At 46.9% G+C, this 24,866-nt stretch overlaps 6 protein-coding genes across 6 annotated transcripts; 4 read left to right on the top strand and 2 right to left on the bottom strand.

Moving 5' to 3' along the window:
* Positions 1–2,923: 2,923 nt before the first annotated feature.
* H6S33_003334 (uncharacterized protein) lies at positions 2,924–3,142 on the top strand (the record flags this gene model as incomplete). The annotated part of the gene is made up of 1 exon (XM_044834774.1): positions 2,924–3,142. The coding sequence occupies one exon, from the start codon at positions 2,924–2,926 to the stop codon at positions 3,140–3,142; it is 219 nt and encodes a 72-aa protein (XP_044691695.1).
* Positions 3,143–3,580: 438 nt separating this feature from the next.
* Positions 3,581–4,045, top strand: H6S33_003333 (uncharacterized protein; the record flags this gene model as incomplete). The annotated part of the gene is made up of 2 exons (XM_044834763.1): positions 3,581–3,693; positions 3,739–4,045. 2 exons carry the CDS (start codon positions 3,581–3,583, stop codon positions 4,043–4,045), a joined length of 420 nt encoding a protein of 139 aa, XP_044691694.1.
* Positions 4,046–7,780: 3,735 nt separating this feature from the next.
* Positions 7,781–8,010, bottom strand: H6S33_003332 (uncharacterized protein; the record flags this gene model as incomplete). The annotated part of the gene is made up of 2 exons (XM_044835158.1): positions 7,781–7,799; positions 7,856–8,010. 2 exons carry the CDS (start codon positions 8,008–8,010, stop codon positions 7,781–7,783), a joined length of 174 nt encoding a protein of 57 aa, XP_044691693.1.
* A 4,543-nt stretch (positions 8,011–12,553) lies between these two features.
* On the top strand, positions 12,554–13,700 carry H6S33_003331 (uncharacterized protein; the record flags this gene model as incomplete). The annotated part of the gene is made up of 5 exons (XM_044835147.1): positions 12,554–12,643; positions 12,697–12,806; positions 12,865–12,909; positions 12,969–13,511; positions 13,568–13,700. 5 exons carry the CDS (start codon positions 12,554–12,556, stop codon positions 13,698–13,700), a joined length of 921 nt encoding a protein of 306 aa, XP_044691692.1.
* A 4,734-nt stretch (positions 13,701–18,434) lies between these two features.
* On the bottom strand, positions 18,435–23,098 carry H6S33_003330 (uncharacterized protein; the record flags this gene model as incomplete). The annotated part of the gene is made up of 7 exons (XM_044835136.1): positions 18,435–18,836; positions 18,915–19,857; positions 19,935–20,095; positions 20,144–20,329; positions 20,422–21,893; positions 21,926–22,658; positions 22,712–23,098. The coding sequence occupies 7 exons, from the start codon at positions 23,096–23,098 to the stop codon at positions 18,435–18,437; spliced, it is 4,284 nt and encodes a 1,427-aa protein (XP_044691691.1).
* Positions 23,099–23,237: 139 nt separating this feature from the next.
* On the top strand, positions 23,238–24,669 carry H6S33_003329 (uncharacterized protein; the record flags this gene model as incomplete). Its single annotated transcript, XM_044835125.1, has 3 exons — positions 23,238–23,291; positions 23,602–24,372; positions 24,400–24,669. 3 exons carry the CDS (start codon positions 23,238–23,240, stop codon positions 24,667–24,669), a joined length of 1,095 nt encoding a protein of 364 aa, XP_044691690.1.
* Positions 24,670–24,866: the final 197 nt, after the last annotated feature.

Raw genomic sequence — 24,866 nt, 5'->3', positions numbered from 1 at the left:
ATATCATTGTAATAAATCAGAGTACTATTGTAGCTGCGCGAATAGATACTAGCCTATACTGTCATGACTTTTGTGTTCAGCGTTGAACATACTATTATGGGCTAAAGCACAGGTCATCTTTCAATATCTGTAAGACCCATTGGCCCAGGACATACAGACATTATAGTTGGGCGACATGTTAAAACCGAGTGGACTTTTATCCCATGAGCACAACAGGCAAAATCTATTTTGCTCTCGCTGCAGTACTGAGTAATAGATACTCAGAACGTGATGAGATGAAGCACGCCTCTTTGATGTAAGGTTCGCTCTTCAACTTCCCTTCCCCTCACCCGAAGACACAAGGTGTCGAGTTAAAACGCATGCAGGTAAACGTACAAGTGAATTTTACACACTGTGGAGAAATGTGTCACAACACCTGCTGTCATCTAATTACCCAAACCACACGTACATACCCTCCACAGCATCAACAAGAGTTCTATCTTGATAGTATATTTTCGCCAATTAATGCGGTTGCGGCTGCCAAATTTTCTAGATTTATTTTTAAAACAGACTGGAGAGTATATTCAGGTCGGGGGAAAAGCTTAAAGGTGGAAAAGCTGTCGAGGCTTGCCTCGTCTTGTCTCGTTAGTCCTCAGATCTCTTCGCTTTACCGAAAATCTCGAGAGAACATGTCTCGTGCCAGTCACTCGATGGGGGAAGGTTTCAGGTAGGTGCGGGGACGAGGAGGGGTCGAGGGCGGGGGTGGGGGTGGCGTGTTACTATGCTGAGGCTTCGACAACAACAACGGTGGCCTTTTATGTAACGCCGCAGGCGTACTTCCCTCAGGGTCTGCGCGGAAAACCATGTGGAGCTAATTATTGAGTTAAACAGGGGGTTAATAAAAAAGAATACGTAGCGCTACAAAAACGAGTGACAATCAATGACCCACCACCGAGTGAGCACCGGTGACCAGCCCACCACCACCGAATAATACATCATTGTTGAAATAGTACGCTCAGCACATTTCATAGTATTGGAGGATTCTCATTTGTCATCATGAGTCACGGGTTTTGACTCATTTTCTCTCTGGTATTTATTAGTCATGTTTTTCTATTACTTATACGGCTATGATTCACTATGTTTTGTGTTGCCTTTCTTTAGTATAAATATGGGGCATTCCCCCCTCTAGTTAGTTGGAATAACACGCTCAATTACTACACTTCTCTACATACATTTTCTCTAATCATAACCCATCCCTATATCCACCCAAGGCAGTAACCCCAATAAAAAAGAGTGCGGACCCCAGTCTGACGGTATGATTTAATTTGCCGGAGAAAAACCTCCTGAGTACTAGCGTAGAAAGCTGTGGATGCTATAAAAGGGCGCGTTTCAGAGGCTTCGGGGACTGGTTACTTGGGTGATGTTTTATAACGAAACCACAGGATTGAGCCGTATCTCTCTGGATTTGTGGACATGAGAAGATCACGAATATTGCGATCTCGCAGGACTGAGATATATTAGATGCAATATTACAGCAGTCCTGGCCATCGAGGTTAGGGGCGAAATCAGGCGGTGGGACTCAATTCTAGAAATCTCACATGAACCGCGGAAAACTTATTTTTATACAACATACCTTTCTTTGTAAAGAGCCCGCCAAGACGAACAAATGACCAGTCGCCACCGTCAAGGGAAGTGAAAGTGAAGCTCTTTCTCGGTAATTTCTCCGCTCTTTACAGTACTTCAAGAGTAATTCGCATGAGTAGCTAAAATAGTTTATTCGTTCCTCACAAAAAAGCAATTATGGGATGATTGGTAGAATTCGAATTACTAGTAGTAGAACGATTATATTCGTCATTCGTAGTAATGAACAAAAGCACGGCAGCGTACTCGTTAATAGCAATAGTTATAGCCATCGTTCCCAAAAGAATAACCCTAACCCTGATCTTAGGGGCAGGGTTGAATAGATCAAGCTATATGTTAAAAGATTACAGGTGATTCATGATCATGAAGTTAAAAGTATTCGAGAAAAGAAATGAGCTACTCTTAGAGCCAGAGCTTGGTTAGGGATGGTGGGTGAGTGATATGCTATGATTGCAGTTGTGCGTGATGTTGAGAGACCTCTTCTTATTTTGTAGAGAGGGGCACGAGACAAGTCATCCAGGGACTAGTTAGGCCACGAGATATTTACAAAAACAACAGGAGACATGGGGGCTGACAAGACAAGACGAGACAATATTGGGTCTGGAGGGAGGTCTGGAGACAAATATCGAGACATTTTTGACTTTTTCTTCCCACTGAATGTAAACTCCAGGTTCGGTTCCAAAAGGAAATAAAAAGCTTTGGGTTTCTCATTTCTATGAGATCGAACGGTTTCATGGACTTTGTGGTATAGCGAGGTTTCCGTCGGGTAGTAATACCTCGTGATCTACACCGATGGTTCTATCGCCTGACTGAGCTGTTGCATCTCTCACCGCCGCCACCCAAGCCCAAGACGTTCTTCAGGTCTTTCCTAGATGATAGAGCTACACAAAAAGGTTTTTTTTTTTGTTTCATAGTTTCTATTATTTCTGGGTACATGAATATCGCATGGAGCTGAAGCTATGATGTGAGCAGGACCCCTCCTATCCCCCGCCTGGTCCTTTGTTATAGTAACTATGGTCTGATACCAACCGCACATCTTCTTACAAAGCAGACGACAAGAAACTTCCCCTGACTTCCACGAAACGAAAAACACAACAAATGAAAGATAAAAGAGTAACCAAATAGCTAATATAGTCATACCGCCTGATGGGTCCCCGATCGAATGCAGTGTAATATCGAAAGGGAAGTCCTTCCTGTGGGGCTGAGCCGGTGTCAAGAATTTAGCCGCTACCCAGCCGGTAGAAAGAGATTTAGCCAAACTTAGCTGAGGCTCGGTCCGGTTATTGAGGGAGGGGAAACTGCAATGTTTACTGTTTTCCACAGTGAGGATGCGTTACCCAAGGAGAGAAAAGAGGTGGAGTTCTTCGGTGAGGAGAAGGCTTCAGATAGAGTAGAAGAGTTCAACCCGGAGAGGAGATGGCCAAGAGGGTACATTGTACCTGAGAAGGAGGCTATTTCCAGAGGGAAGAAGGAGGGAGAGGAAGGACTGGCATTGGCAATGAAGCCTAAGCAAAGTCTTTAGAGGAGGTATGACCCCGCTCTTCGTCAAGTTTTAGCGGAGTTGAGGAAGGGTGTTGAAGGAACAAGAAGGGATGAGCTACACAAAAACGTTTTGATGCACACAACAGATGGGGGATTTCCCGGTTTGGGCGAAAAAGATTATCGAGGCAGTTACTATTACCCTAGTATCTCATGGGCAGCCCCTTGTTCCAAGTCCACAGCCTCCTCCGTACTAGGGTATTACTTCGTCTGTCGATGCTGCTCACCCTATCCCTTAAGCTGTTACTTAAATGCTGCCAACATAAGACACGGTAACACCAGGCGAGCCTCGCACGCAAGCCATAGAATTGAGACATAATACTTGGCAAAGTTGGCAGCTTTAACATCATAAGGGATAGGTATATATAAACTTTCCAGGTACCTCCACCGATATATATAGTGGCACTGCTTAAGTTCAACCATGGACCCAATTTACCGCGCCCGCCTGGCCATCCAGCCGACTCAATTTACCATTCGGCCAAAAAGCTCCTCCGAGGCCACAAAGATTTCAATGGAGGTATTAATAACCAATACGTAAAACTACCCTACCAAAAGCATTTCTATCTCTAACTGTGATAGACGGTACAATTACCCTGTTACAGAGATCAATCGTTACCGGCGTGAGGCCCGCTATGACGATGTCCGCCATGCCCATTCTCGTCTCACAAACGCCGTCGCACTGGACCCTCCGTATGGGATCTTGATGCCTATCGGGCTAATTCGGGGGAAAGAACATCGGCTGTCTCCTCGTTGGAGCTCTGAGCTTGAGCGTCTGAATCGTTTAGAGTGGAAGGAGCCAGGATTATTTTATGGTTTTGACTGGTTTGAGGGGGAGTCCGTGGAGGATTGCAACTCGGCGTACAAGCGGGCGTATGGTTGGGAATAAGCGACTGGAACAAATCCACCCCCTATTTATATTATCCTTAGGCAGTCAGTCCAAATCGAAATCGACACCGAACCAGATATGGTAGTTATGCTCTGATAAACGCAGTTCCTGTTTGTTCTGTCCTCGAGTTTCTTCTCACACGCTAGAATGCTCCACCTTTTCCACTAGAGACAGGGAGAGAATGAACAGTAATTACGTTCAACTGAGCACACCCAGCCATATCTGGTTCGGTCACGATTTCGACTTGGACTGACCGCCTAAGGGATAGCTTCTGATAGACGTCCATGACTAGAATAATTGATATACACTCTTCTTTTGAAAACATCTGACCCGTATTTCACCCCATTCCTATACGCATCCATCATTCTTTTAGTTCTTGCCCAATATTTCCAAACCAAATTTGGAGATACAGAATCAAATGCAATGGGCACGGTTGTTTGTAATGCTTTCCAATTGTATGAACAGTTTGAGCGGGTGTAATGTTTTGCAGGGCCCAAAAAGTATTCAATAATTCAGTTCGCAGTAGTATTTTGGGTAAAATACTACCATGTGTCCGGCAGCTTCAATGACTTGTTGCCAACCCGCTCCGCAAAATCAGGTTGACTAGCCAGAAGTGTGCACGCACAACAGTTTCCTCCTTTTAGGCAATCCTTATTGAGTCTTTTGCTAGTTGGGGTTAAAATTGAGCATTGGGCAAGAAATCGACCAGTGAGAGGCCATAATTCTCTTTCCATCAATACCAGTCTCAAGCCTTTATATCTACCGTCTGGTACCTTCATTGACTGTATGACTTTCTGTCCATCCCTGAAATAGTATCCGTCCCGCATGACTGTGGTTGACTTTTGAAATGGTCATTACCGGTCCAAAAAAGAGCTTTGGACTGGGCCAGACCATTTTGGAAAAGCATGGACCGGGCCAGACTGGACTAAATCATGATGGACCGGTCTGGACCGCATATCTCAGCCTTACCGATGTTGGTGACAAAAGCATATATTTATGGTTTTAAGCCCTTTTCTAGTCAAAACTTTCTTGGACTGAGTTTATTTTCGCCTATGCTCCCTTATATTGTATGTGGAAAAGGGGTTTCTGAATGGACCAAATATCACCAGATGGACCAGTCTATTTTTAGGCATTGACTGGACCGACCATTTAGAGGAAATAATGATTCCGGACCGGACCGACCATTTAGTGGACCGGTCCGGACCGTATAAGTCACGGACCACTTCAACCTCTGTAGACTAAGACTAAGACTCCGTCACTTCAATTTTCTGGTTCTTTTCATGTTAAACGAGTATGTCTGCTCGTTACGCAAGAACCGTCGACGACAACTAAGGCTCCGTTCGGACCGCCCGAATTGTTGCGGATTTGTATTGTAGAATAATGAAGCAGGAGGAAAGCTCCGTAATGTGGTGTTCGGACAGCCCAACTTATCCGTTAAGTTAGTTAAGGACAATGAGGTTTTGGTGGCTTTCAAATAATTACATCGAGAGGTGATTATTGGGGCTTAGTAAAGAGTCCTCTCTGATAATACAATACCTGGATCCTCAATGTTGTGTGGCCTGATAATTTTCTCTTCCGAATTCCATCAGGCCAGAGAATAATGACTTACCTGTCTCAGGTCAGTCACGGACTTTCTTCTTTCAGGCGCATTATCATTTCTTTCCTCGTCCGAATGGAGCCTAAGGCATGACCACCGATCTTAGTTCCTTTTGCATAGTTACCGCTCAAATTGTTCGCCATTGATGGAGATGGACATGATTGTATTATTTCGCACAACTATGAATAGGTAGACGTACTACTCTAGTAGGTACTGGCAGCCCTTTGGCTATGACACATCACGCCCACTCCTCCCACTCTCCTCATCTCCCTATTCAACGGAAAACAGGTTAGGTAGATATACCCCTATCCAATTCCTTTTCCTATCTCCTCTCATTGAGTAAACCACTGACCCATTCCTAATAAGTGGCCACCTTCTCAAAGATTTCCCTCCTATAGTAGTGACTCGACTTTGTCAAATCACCTGTTCCACGAGGTCGCTTGCGGAAACCTCTGCACCAGGACAGGATAGTTAACAATGGCATTGATGTCCTTTGTTTGCCATGCGATACCGGTCATTTCAGTGGTCTGCGCATCTCACATTGTGTAACACGACAATATGCACACGTGGGGTAAAGGATCCTGCGCACTCTGCCGGCTAAACGGTTGTAGATCTCTTCGGCCCGAACCGAAACGTTCCGGGCGGGGATTGACTCAGGCTGTCCTCACTGACGTCAAGCATTGTTCAACCTTATTTGAACCGTATGATTTAAACAGTAATACGAGTGGTCCGTGGTTCATACACCGATTACGGTAGTACAATTGATTCGTTATGTAGGTGTCCAAAAGCAAGTCGGAAACGCCTTCGCGAGGGCGCCAAGGATTATTCTCCGGCGAAGATCTCAACCAGCTATTCCCACTGCCTGCTAGTGCCTAGCATGATTCCCTCAGCATTTGAGGGTTCTATTCCGTTTCCAATGGTGATTCTTCTGGTAGCAGTGTGTTAGGTCTATTTTGGCATCTTGCCCAACCTTTATCCCTTAAACCGTCAGGCCGAATTCAAATAATGGGACTCTAACTTGAGACTAGACATTTTGCTTTGTCTTGTTCCTTCGCTCCTTTTCGCAATGTTTTGTTTTATCTCGTATGTCTCAGGGCAAAGTCTCAGGACGTTTTGTCTTGTGCCGTATAGCTTGATCTTGATAGCGCGTCACAGAGTATCACTCGTATATTTCGAAAGGTCTCCAGACTAGAAATTTTGTCTTGTCTTGTTTTGTCTTCTCTCATTATCGCAATGCTTTGTGTTGTGGACAAAGTCTCGAGACGTGGTGTCTTGTGCTTAGCACTGGATATTTTTATATCGACATGGCGGCGAGTGGTGTACCATGATCGAGTCATCGAGTGATAGAACATGATGCCCTTTCCAGGGTCCCTGCACCTCACGGTCGCATCGCGTGTTCAACTTGCGGAAGGCCGGGGCCAAGGCGAGCTGAACCAAGCTTCACTCTCGCCCCTATCGCCTTGGTCAACGCGCGGCCCGGTTTCTATGCGGCTGTAACGGGGGGCTCGGCATCGCCGCCCCGCCATTCCCACTAGTATTTACCAGCTGATGCCTCGAAATTTCAACAGACCCCCGCCTCCACCGCCGCCTCAGATCGCAGCACTGCCTGTATCAGCGTCAAGCACCACAAGCCCCGCCACCACCACCACCACCATCACTATTACTACCACTGGTAGAATATGTCCCGGACTCAAGTACAGTGCGTGGTCTTTTGTTGTTTGGAGTCGAGAAATACGCCTGGCTGGTTAGGAGGAAAGGAGGAAAGGAAGGTACGAGCGTACGGTAAAGTATTTATCGATTCTTTAATTCTTCTGAGGTTTGGCCTAAGGTTATGTATATGTAGTCGCAGGTTCGGTAGGCCGGGAAGCCTTGTGCACAGTAAGGACCTTAATGCGAGACTTACGTGGATATAACTTGGTGAGGCTCCTCTGGAGAGAAATGTGTTATTACGTTACTGGACTAGGAAGACATGAAATCGCGATAGCGTTAGGGCTGCATGCGATTAATGAATTAAAAAAAAAAAAATGAATCAAACACTAAGCCACAATCGAGTGATATCCTGTGAACTACTAGCTCCGTCCACAAATTAACATGCAGCCTCACGACTTTTCTGCCCGCCTCCCAAGTAACACCAATCCTCACATCGCTCCACCTCCACTGGCGATTATCAATTCGGGCGTGACTGCGCAATGGAGCACACCTCCCGCACCGACTGATGCATTCCACCTTCCAAGCGCACATCCACACCAGCTGCCACCACCGCCGTGACCTCCCCCGCCTCCTCTGCCGAAACGCGAAACAATAGCTCCGACTCCACAGCGTCCCGGAGAAGCTCCAACACCCCTGCATCACGTGACTCGCCCGCCATGGCATCAAAAAGACGTTCGTACCACACCCCACTCCACATTCCTTATCCACACCACCCACCCATTCACTAACTTAACCAAGTTAACCCCCGCCGCCGTGCCAATTGCGGTGGCAGGGTCAATGGAGATCAAGTACACACACCGCGGCTCAGCACGCCGCGTGCAGTATGATGCGGGAGTGAGGTTCCAGGGAACGGACCTTCCGCTCCTAGTCGTTGAGATCGCGGACGGGTACTGTGAGGCAGACGTGTAGCACCGATAACGTCGGAGACGGTGTAGCAGGCAGCGTTGGTGGCGGTGCAGCCCCCTGGGTTATTAATGTGAGTGATGTCCCTGTGGGTTCTGTGAGACAGCCCCCCCGGGTGGGGGGGGAGGGGGTGAGTCGTACAGTAGAAGCTATAGCCGTCTACGCAGCATTGCGCGGCGGGGAGGCATGTGCTGGCGCACTAGATCTCGTCAACGGGGCAGATGAGGGAGGTCATGGGAGCAGTGGATATATGTATTGGAGCAGTGGAGAGATCGGAGGTGGAGAAGCTCAAGGGGTATGTACAGTATCGTGCGAGGTTTGTTGTTTACTCTACTTCTATCCCTTGGTGTCTTGGAGCGTGGCATGAAGCGTGGGGATGCATTTCAGCTACATGTTATTTGCTTTTAAGTTTTTTGTCCGGCGCATGCGGACAGCTGTTTTTGCACTGGAGCGGCATATCTCGGCAACACTAGATCGACCTACATGTAGCTTGGCTAACAGAATACCATGATGACTGGCTGATATATATATACCTATACCAGAGCTACTCTACTCGTAGATTCATGAGGTTTCCGAACAAGACCGGGTCCGCACGTGGTTGCATAGGACATACGGGATCGGTTTGAGCCAATAGGAAAGTGAAGGTTGAGAGCTCCGCACTGGGAGCTTGGGGAAGAGCCCGGTACTGGGAGCTGAAGTGAAAGAGAGCTTTGTTGACGCGTTGAAGTTTATAAATAATCCAACAAATACGAGTGACAAAACTAGCACTCCTGGCTTTTGAATAACATCGCGATTACATTCCCGGCATTGTACGGAACGAGTTCGTATTCTGGTATGGTGCGCCCAATCATAAAGGTAGTCAAAAAATTGGGGCGAGGTCGAGGTTGAATAACTTTCCAACGAAACAAATTATGAAAAATCCGGTTGGTAAAATTGAAGTACTAGTGATGAAGAAGAACTTTACCAACCAGATTTTTGATATCTCTCCTGGTTAAAAGGTTATTCAAGCTTGAAATTCGGTATTTTAGTATGTAAAAAGCGCCAAGACTAAACAAAGTGGAACAGTATTATACCCATTTATACCCTTAAAGAAGCAAACCTGATCAGGCCATGGCAGTGATGCAGCAGAAGGCTAGAAATGGGCCCTCTTATTGGCCCATGAGGCCATATTGCAGCCACAATTGTTCCACTTCTGTATCTTCCGTATGCCACCCCATCACCTTTAAGAGTGTGCGCACCATACGTACCTTCATGTTTAATGAAACTGTTCCACCTAAAACCCTCCCACCACACTAGTGATAATTTCAGACGCATGCGCTTACCAGAATAGTCGGTCGAACCATAATGACCTCTCAACCGTCTTGGCAATTAACCCCCGAGTGATAATTGATGACCTGATCTTGGCACATTGTCCCATATGGAATAGTCAAGTGTTTTGAAACGGAATGGTTCACCAAACTCTGCTCGTCTTTTTTTTGTACATGAATGTCTTTCGAGTCTAAACTGTGCAGATACACGCGGTAGTTCTTTCCGCCGATCTTAACTACCAGGGCAAGCCGCTCCCCTGCCCACATTCAACACCTGGCCTGGTATCTTGTGGGTAGGAGGAGCATCAAAATACGACTTTAGCTGAAGCCTAGCCTCATCACCTGTGCCAAGGTGCCAGCCTCCACCGCCATACACTACAAAGCCTAGCTAAACGGTCCATCTTTCCCCTCTTGATCCTTAATACACCCTTCTGTTTATACCGCTCGCAGGCGACATGTCCTGATAGGCATGCGTCCAGCGACCGTATTCGGCGCGACTGAGAGCATAACCGTGCGGCGCCGCATAATTAGTGTGAAGCGGCGCGCCCAGCGCTCATGAGCGGGGAATAATACCGCAGCGGGCAAGGCACGGAATAAACGTAATTTGACCTGACTCGAGCGGCGGCCTTTTAGATAAAGCCAACAAGCAAACAGAAATAATAACAGCGGCGGCCTTTGATGTGAGGGCGCGCGGGACCTGAGGCGTACCTATGTGGCGCTGTATGCGTCAAGTCGAGTGACAGTGCATGGCCGCACAGCCACGAGTGATATACCATGATCCTCCTGACTACCGACTCTAAATATGTTGTCGCGTGCAAGCTTGGTTGATTTTGCAATTGAAACTGAAAGTAATAGAACTCATAGGTGGGAGAAGCTGTGGGTGAATGGGGGTTACGGTTTGTGACCGTACCACTAGTAACTTCCTAACCCTGACCCTGACCCTGGAACGTGAACCTGCAGTTCCACCACAAGAGCCAATGGCCTTATCAGGAGATTATAGGGACTTGAAATGGTGCGGTATAACCACCTTCCCTGTTGCTTGGCTATAGGCGCGGGGGCTTCTGAAATTATGGCATGGAGTGTTTGTAGTTTGAATACCGTATTTAGGGTGGGAGTGGTTAATCATGTTATCAGCTGATGAGTAAAGTTGGATTCTTTCCATAATCCCAAATGGGACAATTATGCAAGTAAACGTAAAAGAGTGGCTGCGTTGCTGTAAAAAGAACTAACCATAACCCTACCAAATAGCCAATGATTGATTGATGGACGATTCGTGCCGGGTAGACAAGCTGAAAATGGACGCGGTGGAGAGGCTTCGGACACTATGCCTTTGGAGTTTGGTAAGAAGGCCGTGGAGTCATGAGGTATATCTTCTTTGATTTAGGGACGTTGCAGGCCGCCTTTGTGCCCCCTAGAGTCTACTGTAGAGTCTAAGAATAGAAACAACCGAATGATCAAACGTGGCGGTGGGCCGAACCATCGATGATAGCATTGTGTGAGGTGATAGCTAAGAGACGGAGAGAGATCTAAGCTAGAGTAGCAGTGCCTACTTGACATTACCTGTCCATGCCCGCCTATCCGCCTGGTTGCCACCTATGCGCTTAGTCGCTTATCTACATGTAGTGTTGTCTTTTATGCTTAGTGGTGTGCCATGCGCTACAACGTGGTGGTTCGCCGCGGTCTCGATCCTGCATTTGTTCCCAACCATGTTCGATGGACCATTATGGAAATGCCGAGAGTCAATCGGGCGGTGGGACAAAGATCAATAGGGTTCAGAACTGCAGCGTGGGCCACAAAATAGGTCTTTTGTGCGGCCTTTAGGTTTATCTTAAGGAAGGTAAGACGGACACTGCTCGCCAAAAAATAAATTCAGTAATATGTAGGTAATTCCAGTGTGGTTGCCACGGAAAATGTCCACAGATTTTTTTTTGGGCGAGCTGTCCGCGTGCCACTGCCTGCTCTTTTTCTGTAACCTCCTTAAGGGCTTGTTCGGATGCGGCATGCTTTTAATACCATGGTATTTTCGGTTGCGTGGTATTTCACCTCCAAACGATATCAGGTATTGCCTCTGTACTTGGGTGTTCGGCCAAACATAATTTGGGGCAAATATCTTGGTAGGGGTATTGCGGTGGGCGATGGGGTGTTGTGGATGTTGGTTGAATAAAGACCTCTGGAGGTATTTATTGATACCATGGTATTTTTACGGAATTTCATGGTATTGTTACAGAGAAATTTTGCTTACCGAACACTAAAACACTATGGTATCCTCAAGCCATGGTATTTCTGCCCATCCGAACAGACCCTAAACGTTTTGTGACTTTTCAGGAGGTGTAAGTACCGTGATATTTGATATTCTACTCCGGGAGGATCACCCTTATCGTACCGCCCAGCGACTCTCCCGAGGTTGTCTCAGCAGCGAGAAAGACATCCTAACTGCCTGAAAGGTACTTAAGCACGGAATTTCATACGTGTCCGAATACCGCGGGCGGTTACCAGGTCATGCCGTACGACCAGGCTTTGCAATGGGTTGGGCCGCCCTATGAAAGGCTCTAGGAACAGGGTTCATTGTATCTTGGTTTAGCTGGTGGGGTAGTTGATGCCTTTCGGCTCTTGTACGTGTGATATTTCACTGACATGACACCATTTCGGTCGTAATTCTGCTCTGACAAGTACTTTATGTTTTGCGTGCCACGACTATTACGGATTAGAAAACCCCCTTTTGTACTACTAAGAAAATGAAAGAAAAAAGACGAGATATGAGTAATTTCCATACGAGTGATATTCTATAACGCCGCAACCTATACCTGGACGAACCCTAGCCCACCCCTCCGCGGTTAAGTAATTACCGACTTTCAGGCCGCCATTATCGACAGGTTAATAATAATAATACCCTTTGTTTACCAGTTTCATTTCTCACCTCCCTATACATGATCCGGCCCCACTACCCTTTTTCAAAATCCACCTTCCTCGAACACATCTCCAATAGCTACTATGTCGTTTCATGGCACTTGGTACTTTAACGGGAAACTTCCACCTGAGTCGCTTTTCTTCGTAGATGGTCAGAGGCTTTCGTGGGAGATGGTATGTAGGATATAACGCTCTCACTTTCTCCCGCTGACTATGCCGGAAAACAGCCGTGCAGATTTCTTCTTGGTCTGTTTCAGGACCCTGGAGGATATGGCATTCCCAAGCAATATCATAATGACTTAAAGAGGATCCAAGTCGTCTTCTTTCCCTCTTTGACGTATTTCACACATTTCCTGTTGTTCTTTTGCGCCTGTAAGCTAACTGTCTCTCTCCAGTGTGGGAATAGTGGATATGCTAGTAAACAATTGGGTCGCGTCGACGTAGGTTCCTCCGCGTGTTCCCTAAAGGACGGCCATGCATGACTAACCACGAACCTCAGGAACTACCAGGAAAGAAGGACGATGTTGAACTTTGCCCCATTCCAAGCACTTCCTCATTTCAGAAGGATCACAGGGGGAGCGGGATCTGCGGAGTTTATTACATTTGGTCACCTCCTAGTCCGATTCCATAACACTTATACCCAACTGTTTACCGCCATTGACGCTATTGCATATATATTTTCCATCGCTGATCCTCCGGAAGGCGTTGCACTCACACCAGAGCTGTTTTTCCTGCCTCTGCTAAGGAAATTCACGCAATTTCTATACTTCCTGCACCCCAACCGAGAAGCGTGTCCGAAGGTGATGTGCATTGTCACGCTGAAAAGCGGGGACAAGGTCCAATGGCTCCTAGGAGCTAGCCTCGGCAAATTCAAAACCGATCATAGATCTTGGGATCCACAATTGAAATCCAAACTTGCCGGGGCTCGGTGGATAGTAATGTCAAGGCTTCTAGGGTTAAATCCGAGGATAGTAGCACCTGTCGCGAGTGGGCAGGGTTGGGGAAATTGTGCGGAGAGCTTGCCTTTTGCTTGTCTTTTGAGGTTTGTTGCCCGGTTTGGTCTCGGGTAGCGGCGGATCATAGCTGATGTGTTTGTAGGGGACATGATTCCAGATCGGAAATGGTGTGGGGCACGGCAGTAATGTGGGAGGGTAACCGGCCAGTCCAGTGGAAACCTCCGTGTAAAAATTGTCAGATGCTGCTGGGGCTAATGAATGTGAAGCATTACTAGAGAAGGGGGGCGGTTTAGCTTCTAAATATATAACATGGAGTGGGAATAAGTATAGTTATCGTGAAATCTATATAGATTTGCCGCAGAGTTTAAAGCTGAGAATCTGTATTCGTGATGTGAATAGTATTAATGCACATAGCACGAAAAAAGACAATACCTCCCTTGATTTTATCTCGTGTTATATCTAGCTATAGAGTTTACCGTGGCCGAAGAGACATAGGTAGGTATCCATCGCACAAAGTCTTGATACCACAGCTGGGTTTAAACAACACGCTAAAATCAGGGTTAGAGTTCATCTATACATGATCTTACACCTGAAAATGCTCATCTTTCAACACTTTTCAACTTTTTGAGACGTCTCGAAACCACCTGCAATGAGTCTCAAGAATACTTGTCTTTCCCACCCACCGATCACGATTCCTCTCGTATCGCCTAAGAACAAAATCTTGAGACCGTTTGTGTTATGTGCATCACTTCCACTAGATGTAAAGCATTTATAATTGAATAACGTTTCCATAAAGATTCGGAAATAATATCACCCATCCATGTCTTACCAGACAGGGGATTGCCCTCTCGTGGGCGGAATAAAAGAATATGGTTTGGTTCTATAGTTCATGTTCTATCCCTTGCACAGTCAGTCTGAATCCGAATGACAAAATTAACCCCATAAGGCAGTTCTGCTGTACTCAATGCTGTAAACATTGATTCTTCAATGAGTCGATTGTCATACGTTAAGGGGATGTACTAAGTCTATGACTGAACTAATAATGCCAGAGTTCAGTAGAGCATATTTACCAACCAAGGCTAATTATGTTGTTCTAATTCGCACTGACTATCTAAGCAAAGTCTTATGAATATAAATACCTATAGGGTTTCGATATCATATACTAGAAGACCGAAAAGAATTGCTCTATGGCTACAATTCTTTGAAGTTCCTTCAATAGATAAATTAATTTTCAGAGACTTTGATCTTCTGGTACAAACAACCATAACGCTATTATAGGCTTACTTTGCAACAGTATTGTGAGACTAGAAGCTCACTATGAAGACTAGATAGTAGTGATAGGCACGAACCGAGCTGGCTCGAGCTTTGAGCTCGAGCTTTAGGCTCGAATAGGTCGAGCTCTGTTAGTGATGAGCACGAGCCAGCTCGAGCCCATATCCAAAAGGCTCGAACCTAGCGAAACATTAGTAATGTTTCGAGAAAGCAAGAGCTTGGTGATTTATATGATAATATATCCCCCATTATTCATCCTGAATACGAAGTCTATATGCCGACTTACTGTAAGGTCTATTTTTAGGTATAAATATGAGAGCTCGAGCCCTACCCCGGGCTCGTCTCCAGCCGGCTTGTGCCCATCACTCCTAGATAGCCGTCCTGGGAGCGACAATATTTATATGTAGCTATAATAATTATAGGTCTGAATGAGACTACATATATCAACCCCGTCCCATGTAGCTTGTCCTGTCCCCATAACCATTAAATTATAATAGCAGAATATAGTTTATATGTGTAGCGTTTCTAGACTGACACATGAGCCTTTTCTCACTCACATGGAGCAAGCTGGCTTGTACACTTAACACGACGCTACTAGGGGAGTTCCGGGCTATGCTACCTTCCTAAATGGAACTATTAAGAATAGCCTTTCGGCTCCTACCTCTGGACGACGTTAGTTAATCCACTAGAGTTTATGTTCCCATCACTGAACTTCCTTTGCGACCCGGTTATGGCTTCAGTTCGGATACATGTGTAAATACCGAGTGATAAACCATGATCCCTTACCGTTGAATGAGCCATGCTAAGGCTCTCAGTGTCGACTTCTGTATCCGTATATTGAGGGTTCTAGCAGGTTTCTTTCCCAGGGTATACAGTTCCAATTGGGAATATTAAGGGTGACACTATTCTTGAAGGGCATACGGTTTCCATTATTAATGTAGGCATTGGCGTTTGCTAAAGAGATGATGTAGAAAGATGGTCATGCAATGATTCTAGTAGGGTAATCTCAGACACAATTTTGAGGTTGCCCGAGAACCGTCGCCCCACAATTTCCGGCTCCGTGGCGATGGGTTGAACAGGACGACCCGAGTCCATTCCCATCATCGGGTATGCACATATAGGGGGTCGTGATCGTGATTGCAGTGGCGGAGGTGGTCGTTGGGGCCTGTTGAGTAGGGTAACTCACTGTGAGTCTTGGCGATCTGTCCTGATTCACTCCCGGCACCGCCACTCACCGTGCGGGCACAACGATCAATGACTGCGTGGTACCGAACGCACCATCTCGATCCCACGATCATGACGGCGCACAAAATTCAATGATGCCGCGTTTCCTTATCCTCTGCTTCGATTGAATACATAAATTTTGGATTCCAAACCCCGGGTTACCACATCGGGCGAATCCCACTACTTGTCTCCGCTGTTTCTTCTTACGCTAACTCGGATACTGACCTCCAGGTTACCACCTCGGGTGAATCCCGCTCCTTGTACCCGGTGTGTTTTCTAATACTCATTCAGATTACAATCTCAAATCACGCTATGCGCAATACCTGCAACCCAATCTGTGAGTGACGATCCATGACCCACATTCCAGATTGTGTATTATTGCAGTCTGGTTTTCCATCTCCCATGTTAGGGTTTGACAAAATTACTAATCAAATGGATCACTTCTGGTAACTTACATGATTATGTTTTTCCGACCCACACACGGAATTCTTTTGAAACATTTCAGGTTATAAATGTAAAAAGTATAGGATTTGAGTATACATGTTTGAAAATGTCTGAAAATAACCCTAGCTATATCAGTAAAAAACGGGTTTCATTAAGACGAGTTCGAGCACCCATAAATTCAAGTTCATCTCCCGCATCAAAAATCTCCTCTGTCCTTTTAAAAATCTCGTCCCGCTACTACAAAATGTGATAAGTCATTTTTTGACGACTAGTAACCATCCAAAATATGATTTTTCGTTCTTAAACGCCTACTAGGCGTCCGAAATATGACCCCTGGTCTTTCAACCCCTGGTAGGTATCCCAAATATTATTCTTTGCCTCTTGACGCCCCATTTCCTCCCAAAAGATTACGCACTGTAGTGAATCTGTCTAATTGCTGGTGCTAGTTGTTCGCTCACTAGCAAATGACGTCAGGTTTAACATCTCTAGGTCTCCACCTGCTCACTTACCTGCCTATCTGACTCCTTCCTCTTGACATGTACCTACTACCTGCCTGACTACCCATGTCGACACCTACCTCGATGCCCACCTCCTAACAGCAACGATGCCTACTTTCTACCAGCAATGATGCCTACTTCCTACCAGTAGTGTTGCCTTGATACATATTTACATACTTCTACATTTTGACGCCTATACTGACAACACTACAGACTGCTAAAGACCACCAAATTGCCATCTTAATCAACAACAGATTATATCAAATTTGAAATTAATAGACACCCAAATTGATCAAATTGATGCTCAAATTGACGCTCAAATTGATACCGAAAAAGATGCCAAATGTCAACAAATTCCATCAATTTCAGGTATCAATTGCTTAATACACTAGGTTACCAAGGGTTGGATTATTCAGAAAGATTATTGTAGTTTCTACGGGGTACTGTCAGTTGTAAGGATATGATTCACTTGGGATTTGTCATCGCGAGGGCTTTCTTGAGTATATTAAGGAGTTTTGCCCTCGCTTCTGTTCTCTTTATTTTCATTATTTTTTGGTACTCAAGGCTCCTGTCCCTCCCAACACCAAAACTTTCGAACAACAATACTTTTGACCTGCAAAACCGATAAAAACTTTGTGCAAACACGATACCATATGTCAGTAGACCGCGTAATATACTAAAATCTTATCCGACATCTGTTTGTACGCTAAGTTATTGACACTCTGGTTCCTGAGTTGTGAACTCTTACCCCTCCCAAACCCTTTGTTCAACACAGCAAAACAATCTTCGCGACCATAGCAAAACACTTCTAACATGGCACCCCCGACCCCCTCATGCCCCTCTACCCTACTGAGTACTGCAGGCAGGAAAAGAAGACTTTCACAAGTCTCCCTTGCACCCAACCGATCCAGGATGTCAGTGATGCTCCAGCAAGGCCTCTCTCAAGGGGGCGAGTAGCGAGTGTTCCGCAGGGTACGAAGAGTATATTAGGGGACGGTATGGGAACTCGCAATAGGGGTCCCAAAGGGCTCTAGCGTTGATAATGGTCGACAGGACAAGAGGAAGCGAGGCGGTGGTCTTCTTGAATAAAGAAAAGGATGATAATATTTATATAGCAATAGACAGCGTAGATACAGAAGACGTTGCGTAGTAAAAGAAAGAGAAGGAAAAGAACAAGAAACGAAAGCGAAAATCCCTTAATATACCCAAGGAAATCCTAGCGATGACAAATCCAAAGTGACTCACACGCTTACGACCCACAGAATCCAATAGAACCAAATAGAACCCTTCTGACTAATCCAACTCCTCGCAATCCAACATATTCACTAGTCAATCCATGAAAGTAGCCCCCCCCTTCAAACGCGAACTCCTGCGAGCCTTAACCTTAATCTTCCCTTCCAATGGTCCAGGTTTATTGGGGTAACGTATATGGAAGATATCAACGGCGGCGATATTTTCGTGGTATGCGGCGGGCTCCCAGGTGGGGTCGGTATAGCCGGTCCACTTAACAAAGTATTGCAGGCCGTTATTTCTTGTTTCCCTCGAGTTCAAGTTTTCCTCGACTGCGTACTCCTATTCGAGTTCGGCGATAATAGGTAGAGCTGGTGGTTGAGTTCGTCCCAGCATGGAGTCATTTGCAGCCGGGTTTAGCAACGATACCTGGAAGACAGGGTGCACCTTCATACCCCTAGGCATGCCGATTCGGTACGCATACGGCGATATGATTTCCTTGATGGGTAATGGTCCCAGTTTCTTCCATTCCAACTTCCGAGAGTTACGGGTGGTTCGGATGTTTTTTGCTGAAACAAACACCATATCGCCAATGCCATACCGTGGAGCTGGCGTTCGTTTGGCATTGACGGCCTGTTCTTGTTGGTCTTGCGCCATACGGATGTTCGTACGTAGGTATTCGTGGAGTTCTTTCATCTTCAAGGCGAAGTCTTTAGCATTAAGGCTTGGTAGGGTCTTGTCAAGCTATTTAATCGTCACTGTGAACCGGGGGTGGAATCCATAGTTAGCGAAGAATGGTGTAACTTTAGTGGATGCGGAGACCTGGTTGTTGGCGGAGAATTCTGCCATAGGGAGCCATTTTACCCAATCGTCCTGTTGATAAGAGACATACCCACGTAGATATTGTTCCATTACGGCGTTCAGCCTTTCAGTTTGGCCGTCGGTCTCTGGGTGGAAGGCAGTGGACATTCTTGCTTCGATGTTGAGGTGTTTACAGAGAGCCTTCCAGAACTTGGCTGTAAATTGCGTACCGCGGTCGGAGGTGACATGTGTGGGTAGTCCGTGGAGCTTCCATATGTTCCGCAAATATAGTTGGGCGACATCTTCGGAGTTGACAGTGGTATTATAGGGCAGGAGATGTCGCATCTTTGTTAACCGGTCAACAACCACCATAATTGCATCGTACCCTTCGCTCTCCGGTAGGCCAGTAACAAAGTCCATCGATACTTCCTGCCATGGTTGTTCGGGAATCGGTAAAGATCGAAGTGTGCCTAGTTTTCCATGGGTCTTGGGTTTGCTTCGTTGACAGGTGTGGCAGTTCCGAACATAGCGGGCAATATAATTCCGCATAAGGGGCCAGTAGTAGTCTCGACTGATGAGTTCGAATGTTTTTTCGCATCCAGGGTGTCCGGCGGAGGCAGCATCATTGTAGAGTTGGAGGATTCGGAGCTTGAGAGGTTCGTAGTCGGGTACATATATACTACCTCGGTAAAGCAACCAGCCTTCAACTTCGGTGCATTCGGCGAGTGATATGTCCTTTGATTGTCGCTCGCCTTTGTTCCGCATATCCAGTATCCTTTGTGGACACGGGTCAGAGCTATATCCTTCATCGAATAGTCCACACAGTGAGGCGTTCTTTTCAGCGGGCTCGTTTGAGAAAGAACCCGCCAACAAACTTAGCTTCACATCAAGATTATCCCTCTTCAATACAACTTGGCTCTGGTGTAATTGTCTTTCATCCCCCTCTCCAGGGAGATCTCCTGATCTTCATGTCAACGCGTCAGTTTCCCTCCTTGTTTCCCTGGTCGGTACTTGATGACAAAATTAAACCGTGATAAATACTCCGCCCACCGGGCTTGTCTCCGGTTGAGTTGTTTTGTACTCATAAAGTATTCGAGATTCTTATGATTGGATATGACGGCGATTGGGTGTGCAGTCCCTTCGAGTTCCGGTCGCCATTCCTCGAAGGATCGAATAATCGCCAGTAATTCCTTATCGTAAATCTCGTAGTTACATTAGGCGGGGGAGTGCTTTTTTGAGAAGTATGCGACGGGCTGAAGGGTACCATTATCATCATATTGGGAGAGTACACCGGCAGAGACATAGTCGGATGCATCGGTTTCCACGGTAATTTCTTTCTCGGGGTCAAAATGGGTAGGGATGGGAGCGGTGGTAAAGGTTTCTTTCAAGGCGTTGAAGGCAGTTTGAGCTCTGGGTGTCCATTTGAACGATATGTCCTTGCGTGTCAGTCTCGTAAGGGGGAAACAAGTTCCGAGAACCCACTTATGAATCGGCGGTAAAAATTAGCGAAACCTAGAAATGCTTGCACATCCTTAACCGTTTTGGGGACGGTCCAATTCTTCACTGTCTCCACTTTCCTTGGATCCATTTTAATGCCATTGGGTTCGATGATGAGGCCGAGGTAGGTGGTGCTTTGGGTATGAAATTCGCATTTCTCTGGTTTCAGCAGTACTCTATTTCTTTGTAGGGCTTCCAAGATCCTTTCGACGTGGACTTGATGTTCCTCGAAGGTGTCGCTGTAGATGAGAATATTCTCAAGATAGGCTGTACAGAACATATCAAGGTAGTCACGGACGCAATCGTTAATAAAGTGTTGGAAGGTGGCCGGCGCATTGGTAAGGCCGAAGGGCATCACCGTATATTCGAAATGTCCATAATGCGTACGGAATGCTGTTTTCCATTCTTTACCCTTAGCCATTCGGATCTGATTATACCCTTGGCGAAGGTCAAGCTTGGTGTACCACCTGGCTTTGGAGAGGCGGTCAAGAGTTTCCCGGATGAGTGGCAGCGGATAGTGGTTTTTTACAGTAAGTCCGTTGAGGCCACGATAATCGACACAGAGACGGAGTGTTCCATCGGCTTTTTTAACAAATAGAACAGGGGCACCGGCAGGTGAAGAACTGATCTGAATAAAGCCTTTTTGGAGGTTGTCCTGTATGTATTGCTTAAGCACGATGAGCTCCTCACGGGACATACCATAAAGTGGCCCAAACGGGGGTTCTTTTCCCTCCTTGAGCGGTATTTGATGGTCATAGCGACGGCGAAGTGGCATCTCGTCAGCGAACTTCTCGTCCATCATCTTATGGAACCTCTTATATCGGGTTGGAACTCGGTTTCTCCAGTCTTTCTTAAGGGGTTCACCCATCGCTTGGTCTATTTCCTTGATAGTGGTGCTGAAGATTTGGAGTTTGTCCCTCCGAGCGAAGCAGCAGAGAGCAGCTGAACTGATGAGGTGGAAACGGGGTGGTGGTGTGATCCCTCTAATGGGAACGGGTATGGCAGGGGAGTTGCACTTACGCTTACAGTATTCGGAGTCGAACAGTATACTATTGTCCTTAAACCGTAATGTGGCATCGTGTAGTTGGAGCCAAGGAATTCCGAGTACTAGTGGGTATGAACCGAGTTTGGTGACGAAGAAGGGGATACTTTCATGGTGGGAGTCGATTGATAACGGTAGGTAGCAGAGGTGGGTAATCTGTCCGGAGGATGTGGGCTGCCCGTCGATGACTTCGAGAGTACGGGGTGATTTAAGGGGAAGAAATGGAAGGTTGTTATGGCAAGCGAATGTTTCATCAATGAATGCGAACCCGGAGCAGCCGGTATCAATTAATGCGTAGGTTTGAATGGGTATTTTATTGTTTACAATTTTACAAGAAGCAACAAAATGATCGCCATCCAATTTATCCTCCTCAGACGATACCGAGAAGCCAGAGATAGAGAACGCAGACAAAGGAGAAACATTAGAAGGTCCCAGGCAGGGGCCATTAGTCGAGCCCGGGACTACTGAAAACCCGACTCAGAAGAGGCAGGACTAGCGATTGGTGGGGTAACGGGGTCGTCGGCATTATGAGCGCGTACGAGGAGGGCACCCCTCATAACTGGTTGATTATCACGCGGGCGATTGGCAGAGGGGCAGTTGACGAAGACATGGCCAGGGTTGGCACAGTACATGTAAAGGTTATTGTCCCTTCGCCATTGTTTTTCAACAGCAGAGGTTTTACGTTGCCCATTGATGAAGGTGTATCGTTGTTCGATGGTAGGATGTTGAGCGGGGCAGGCTTGAAAGGTGGAGAGCTCCATTGGGGCGAGGTCTTCGGTGGTGTGAGATGGGTGTGCGACAGCGGTGGGGGCGGTAAATTGTCCCATAGTATTCTGAATAGCCCGTTGTTCAGCTTTACGGCTCCGAACCTGGTTGTCAATTGTCATCAACATGGTAGAATATGCTTCGACGGTGTTAGGCCTGTCTGTCCGGTATGTCATGGCATCCTTCAAGTCATCCGACAGTCCTTTGGCCAGGGTATCGATATTGGCTCCCTCGTTGTAGTCCAGGTATACCACAATACGGAGGAACTGCGAGTAGTAGGTGGCAAAGTCCCCTTTGCCTTGCTTCAGGGCGACGAGTTGGTGACGGGTGGTACTCCGGGGGTCTGGGTCTCCAAACGAGGCTTCCAGGTGTGTAACGAAGGCAGTAACGGAGGAGAAGGGGGCGGCAGGGTTAGCGTTAACGAGTGGAACGACCTGATCAAGGGCCTTTCCTCCAAGCCACTGACGGCATAAATAACCTTTGCTGCCTCGTTTCGGAACCGATCGTGGTTGACTTCGACTTTCATTCGAAGTTGGGTTGTAAATCCGGGGAGCCTGGTACAGGTGCCATCGAATTTTTCGGGGTCTGGAAACTTTTCGGACCTGAAGGCGGGGACAGTAGCACGTGGGGGGGCAGCGGCAATGGGGACAGTGACGGTAGAGGCGGGGGTGGCACGGGCGACATTGAGGTCGAGGTTGAGCCGGATTACCTGCTCCTCGAGGTTGTCAATGGTTTCATTGGCGGTGGTACATTGTGTATGAAGGGTGTCCCTCTGGAAGCGGACGCGCTGGACGAGGGCGGCGATGTTGTTGAATAATTCGGCAGAGTCGGCCTCATACTGCTGCCTGAATCCTTCTACATCGTTGGATGGGGCCCATGCAGGTGGGTCGGGGATGGACATGTCGTACGGTGCGGATGACGACGCAACGTAATCTCAAGGGGGTTTCATAGATCGACTAGTGGATATACGGGGTTACGAAGAGTCGGATTAGTCAGAAAGGTTCTATCGGGTTCTACCAGGTTCTGTTGATCGTTAATGTATGAGTCATGTTGGATTTGTCATCGCCGGGATTTCTTTGAGTATATTAAGGGGGGTTTGTTTGTATTTCTCGTTCTTCTTCTTCTTCTTCTTTCTTTACGCAACGTCTCCTGTATCTACGCTGTCTATTGCTATACAATATTATCGTCCTCTTCTTTCTTTAAGAAGACCACCGCCTCGCTTCCCCCTTGTCCCGTTGAACCTTATCAACACTAGAGTCCCGTAGGACCCCTATTTCGAGTTCCCATACCGTCCCCTAATACACTCTTCGTAACCTGCGGAACACTCGCTCCTCGCCCCCTTGAGATTACGTTGCGTCGTCATCCGCACCATACGACATGTCCACCCCAGACCCACCTACATAGGCCCCACCCAATGATGTAGAAGAATTCAAGCGGCAGTATGAGGTCGATGCTGCTGACTTATTTAATCACATCGCCGTCCTTGTCCAACGTATCCACCACGAGAGGGATACCACTCGTACACAACTCACCGCTGCCAATGAAACCATTGACAATATTGAAGAGCAGGTAACCCAGCTCAACCTCGACCTCAATTTCACTCGCGCTGCCCCCGCCCCTGCCGTCTCTGTCCCCGTTGCCGCTGCTCCTTCACCTACTACTGTACCTGCCTTCAGGTCCAAAAAGTTCCCAGACCCGGAAAAATTTGACGGTACCCTTACCAAGCTCCCCGGATTCATCACCCAACTCCGAATGAAACTTGAGGTCAACTACGATCGATTCCGAAATGAGGCAGCAAAGGTTATCTATCCTGTCAGCCGCTTAGAAGGAAGGGCCCTTGATCAGGTGGTTCCACTCGTTAACACTAACTCTGCTGCCCTCTTCTCCACTGTCACTGCCTTTATTGCCCACCTGGAAGCCTCGTTTGGAGACCCAGATCCCCGGGGTACAGCCCGTCGCCAACTAGTTGCCCTGAAGCAAAGCAAAGGGGACTTCGTCACCTATTACTCACAGTCCCTGTGTATTGTAGCCTACTTAGACTACAACGAAGGAGCCAAAATCGATGCCCTGGCCGAAGGACTGTTGGAAGACCTGCAGGATGCCATGACATACCGAACAGGCAGGCTCAACACTGTAGAGGCATACGTGACCATGTTAATGACAATCGACAACCAGGTTCGGGGCTGTACAGCTGAACAATAGGCCATCCGTAATACGATAGGACAATTTACCACCCCCACCGCTGTCGCACATGCATCTCATACCACTGGAGGCCTTGCTGCAATGGACCTCTCCCCCCTTCAAGCCCATCCCACTCAACGCCCTGCCACCGAACAACGATACACCTTTATCAATGGACAACGCAAGACCTCTGCCGATGAAAGTCAATGGCGAAGGAACAACAATCTCTGTATGTACATCACCAACCCTGGCCATGTCTTCGCCAACTGCTCCTCTGCCAATCGCCTGTAAAAATATGGCATTGCGACATCGGTTATGTATGGTAATTACTCATGTGTAAGGGATGACTTATAGTTAGAACAAGGAGGCTTAGCGCTAGGATTATGTAATCAGGGGATCACGTGGTACTAAGAACTATCTGTATATAAGGAGCAACAAACTCCCATAGTTGTCGCTGGAACTCAGCGGCGCAATAGTATCTTCATTGC

The sequence above is a fragment of the Morchella sextelata genome (assembly GCF_020137385.1).
Source record: "Morchella sextelata strain SCLS chromosome Unknown scls_15, whole genome shotgun sequence".
In the NCBI taxonomy this organism is placed as follows: Eukaryota; Fungi; Ascomycota; class Pezizomycetes; order Pezizales; family Morchellaceae; genus Morchella; species Morchella sextelata.
The sequence above is the reverse complement of the archived record's forward strand: the minus strand, read 5'-3'. Positions and strand labels throughout refer to the sequence as shown.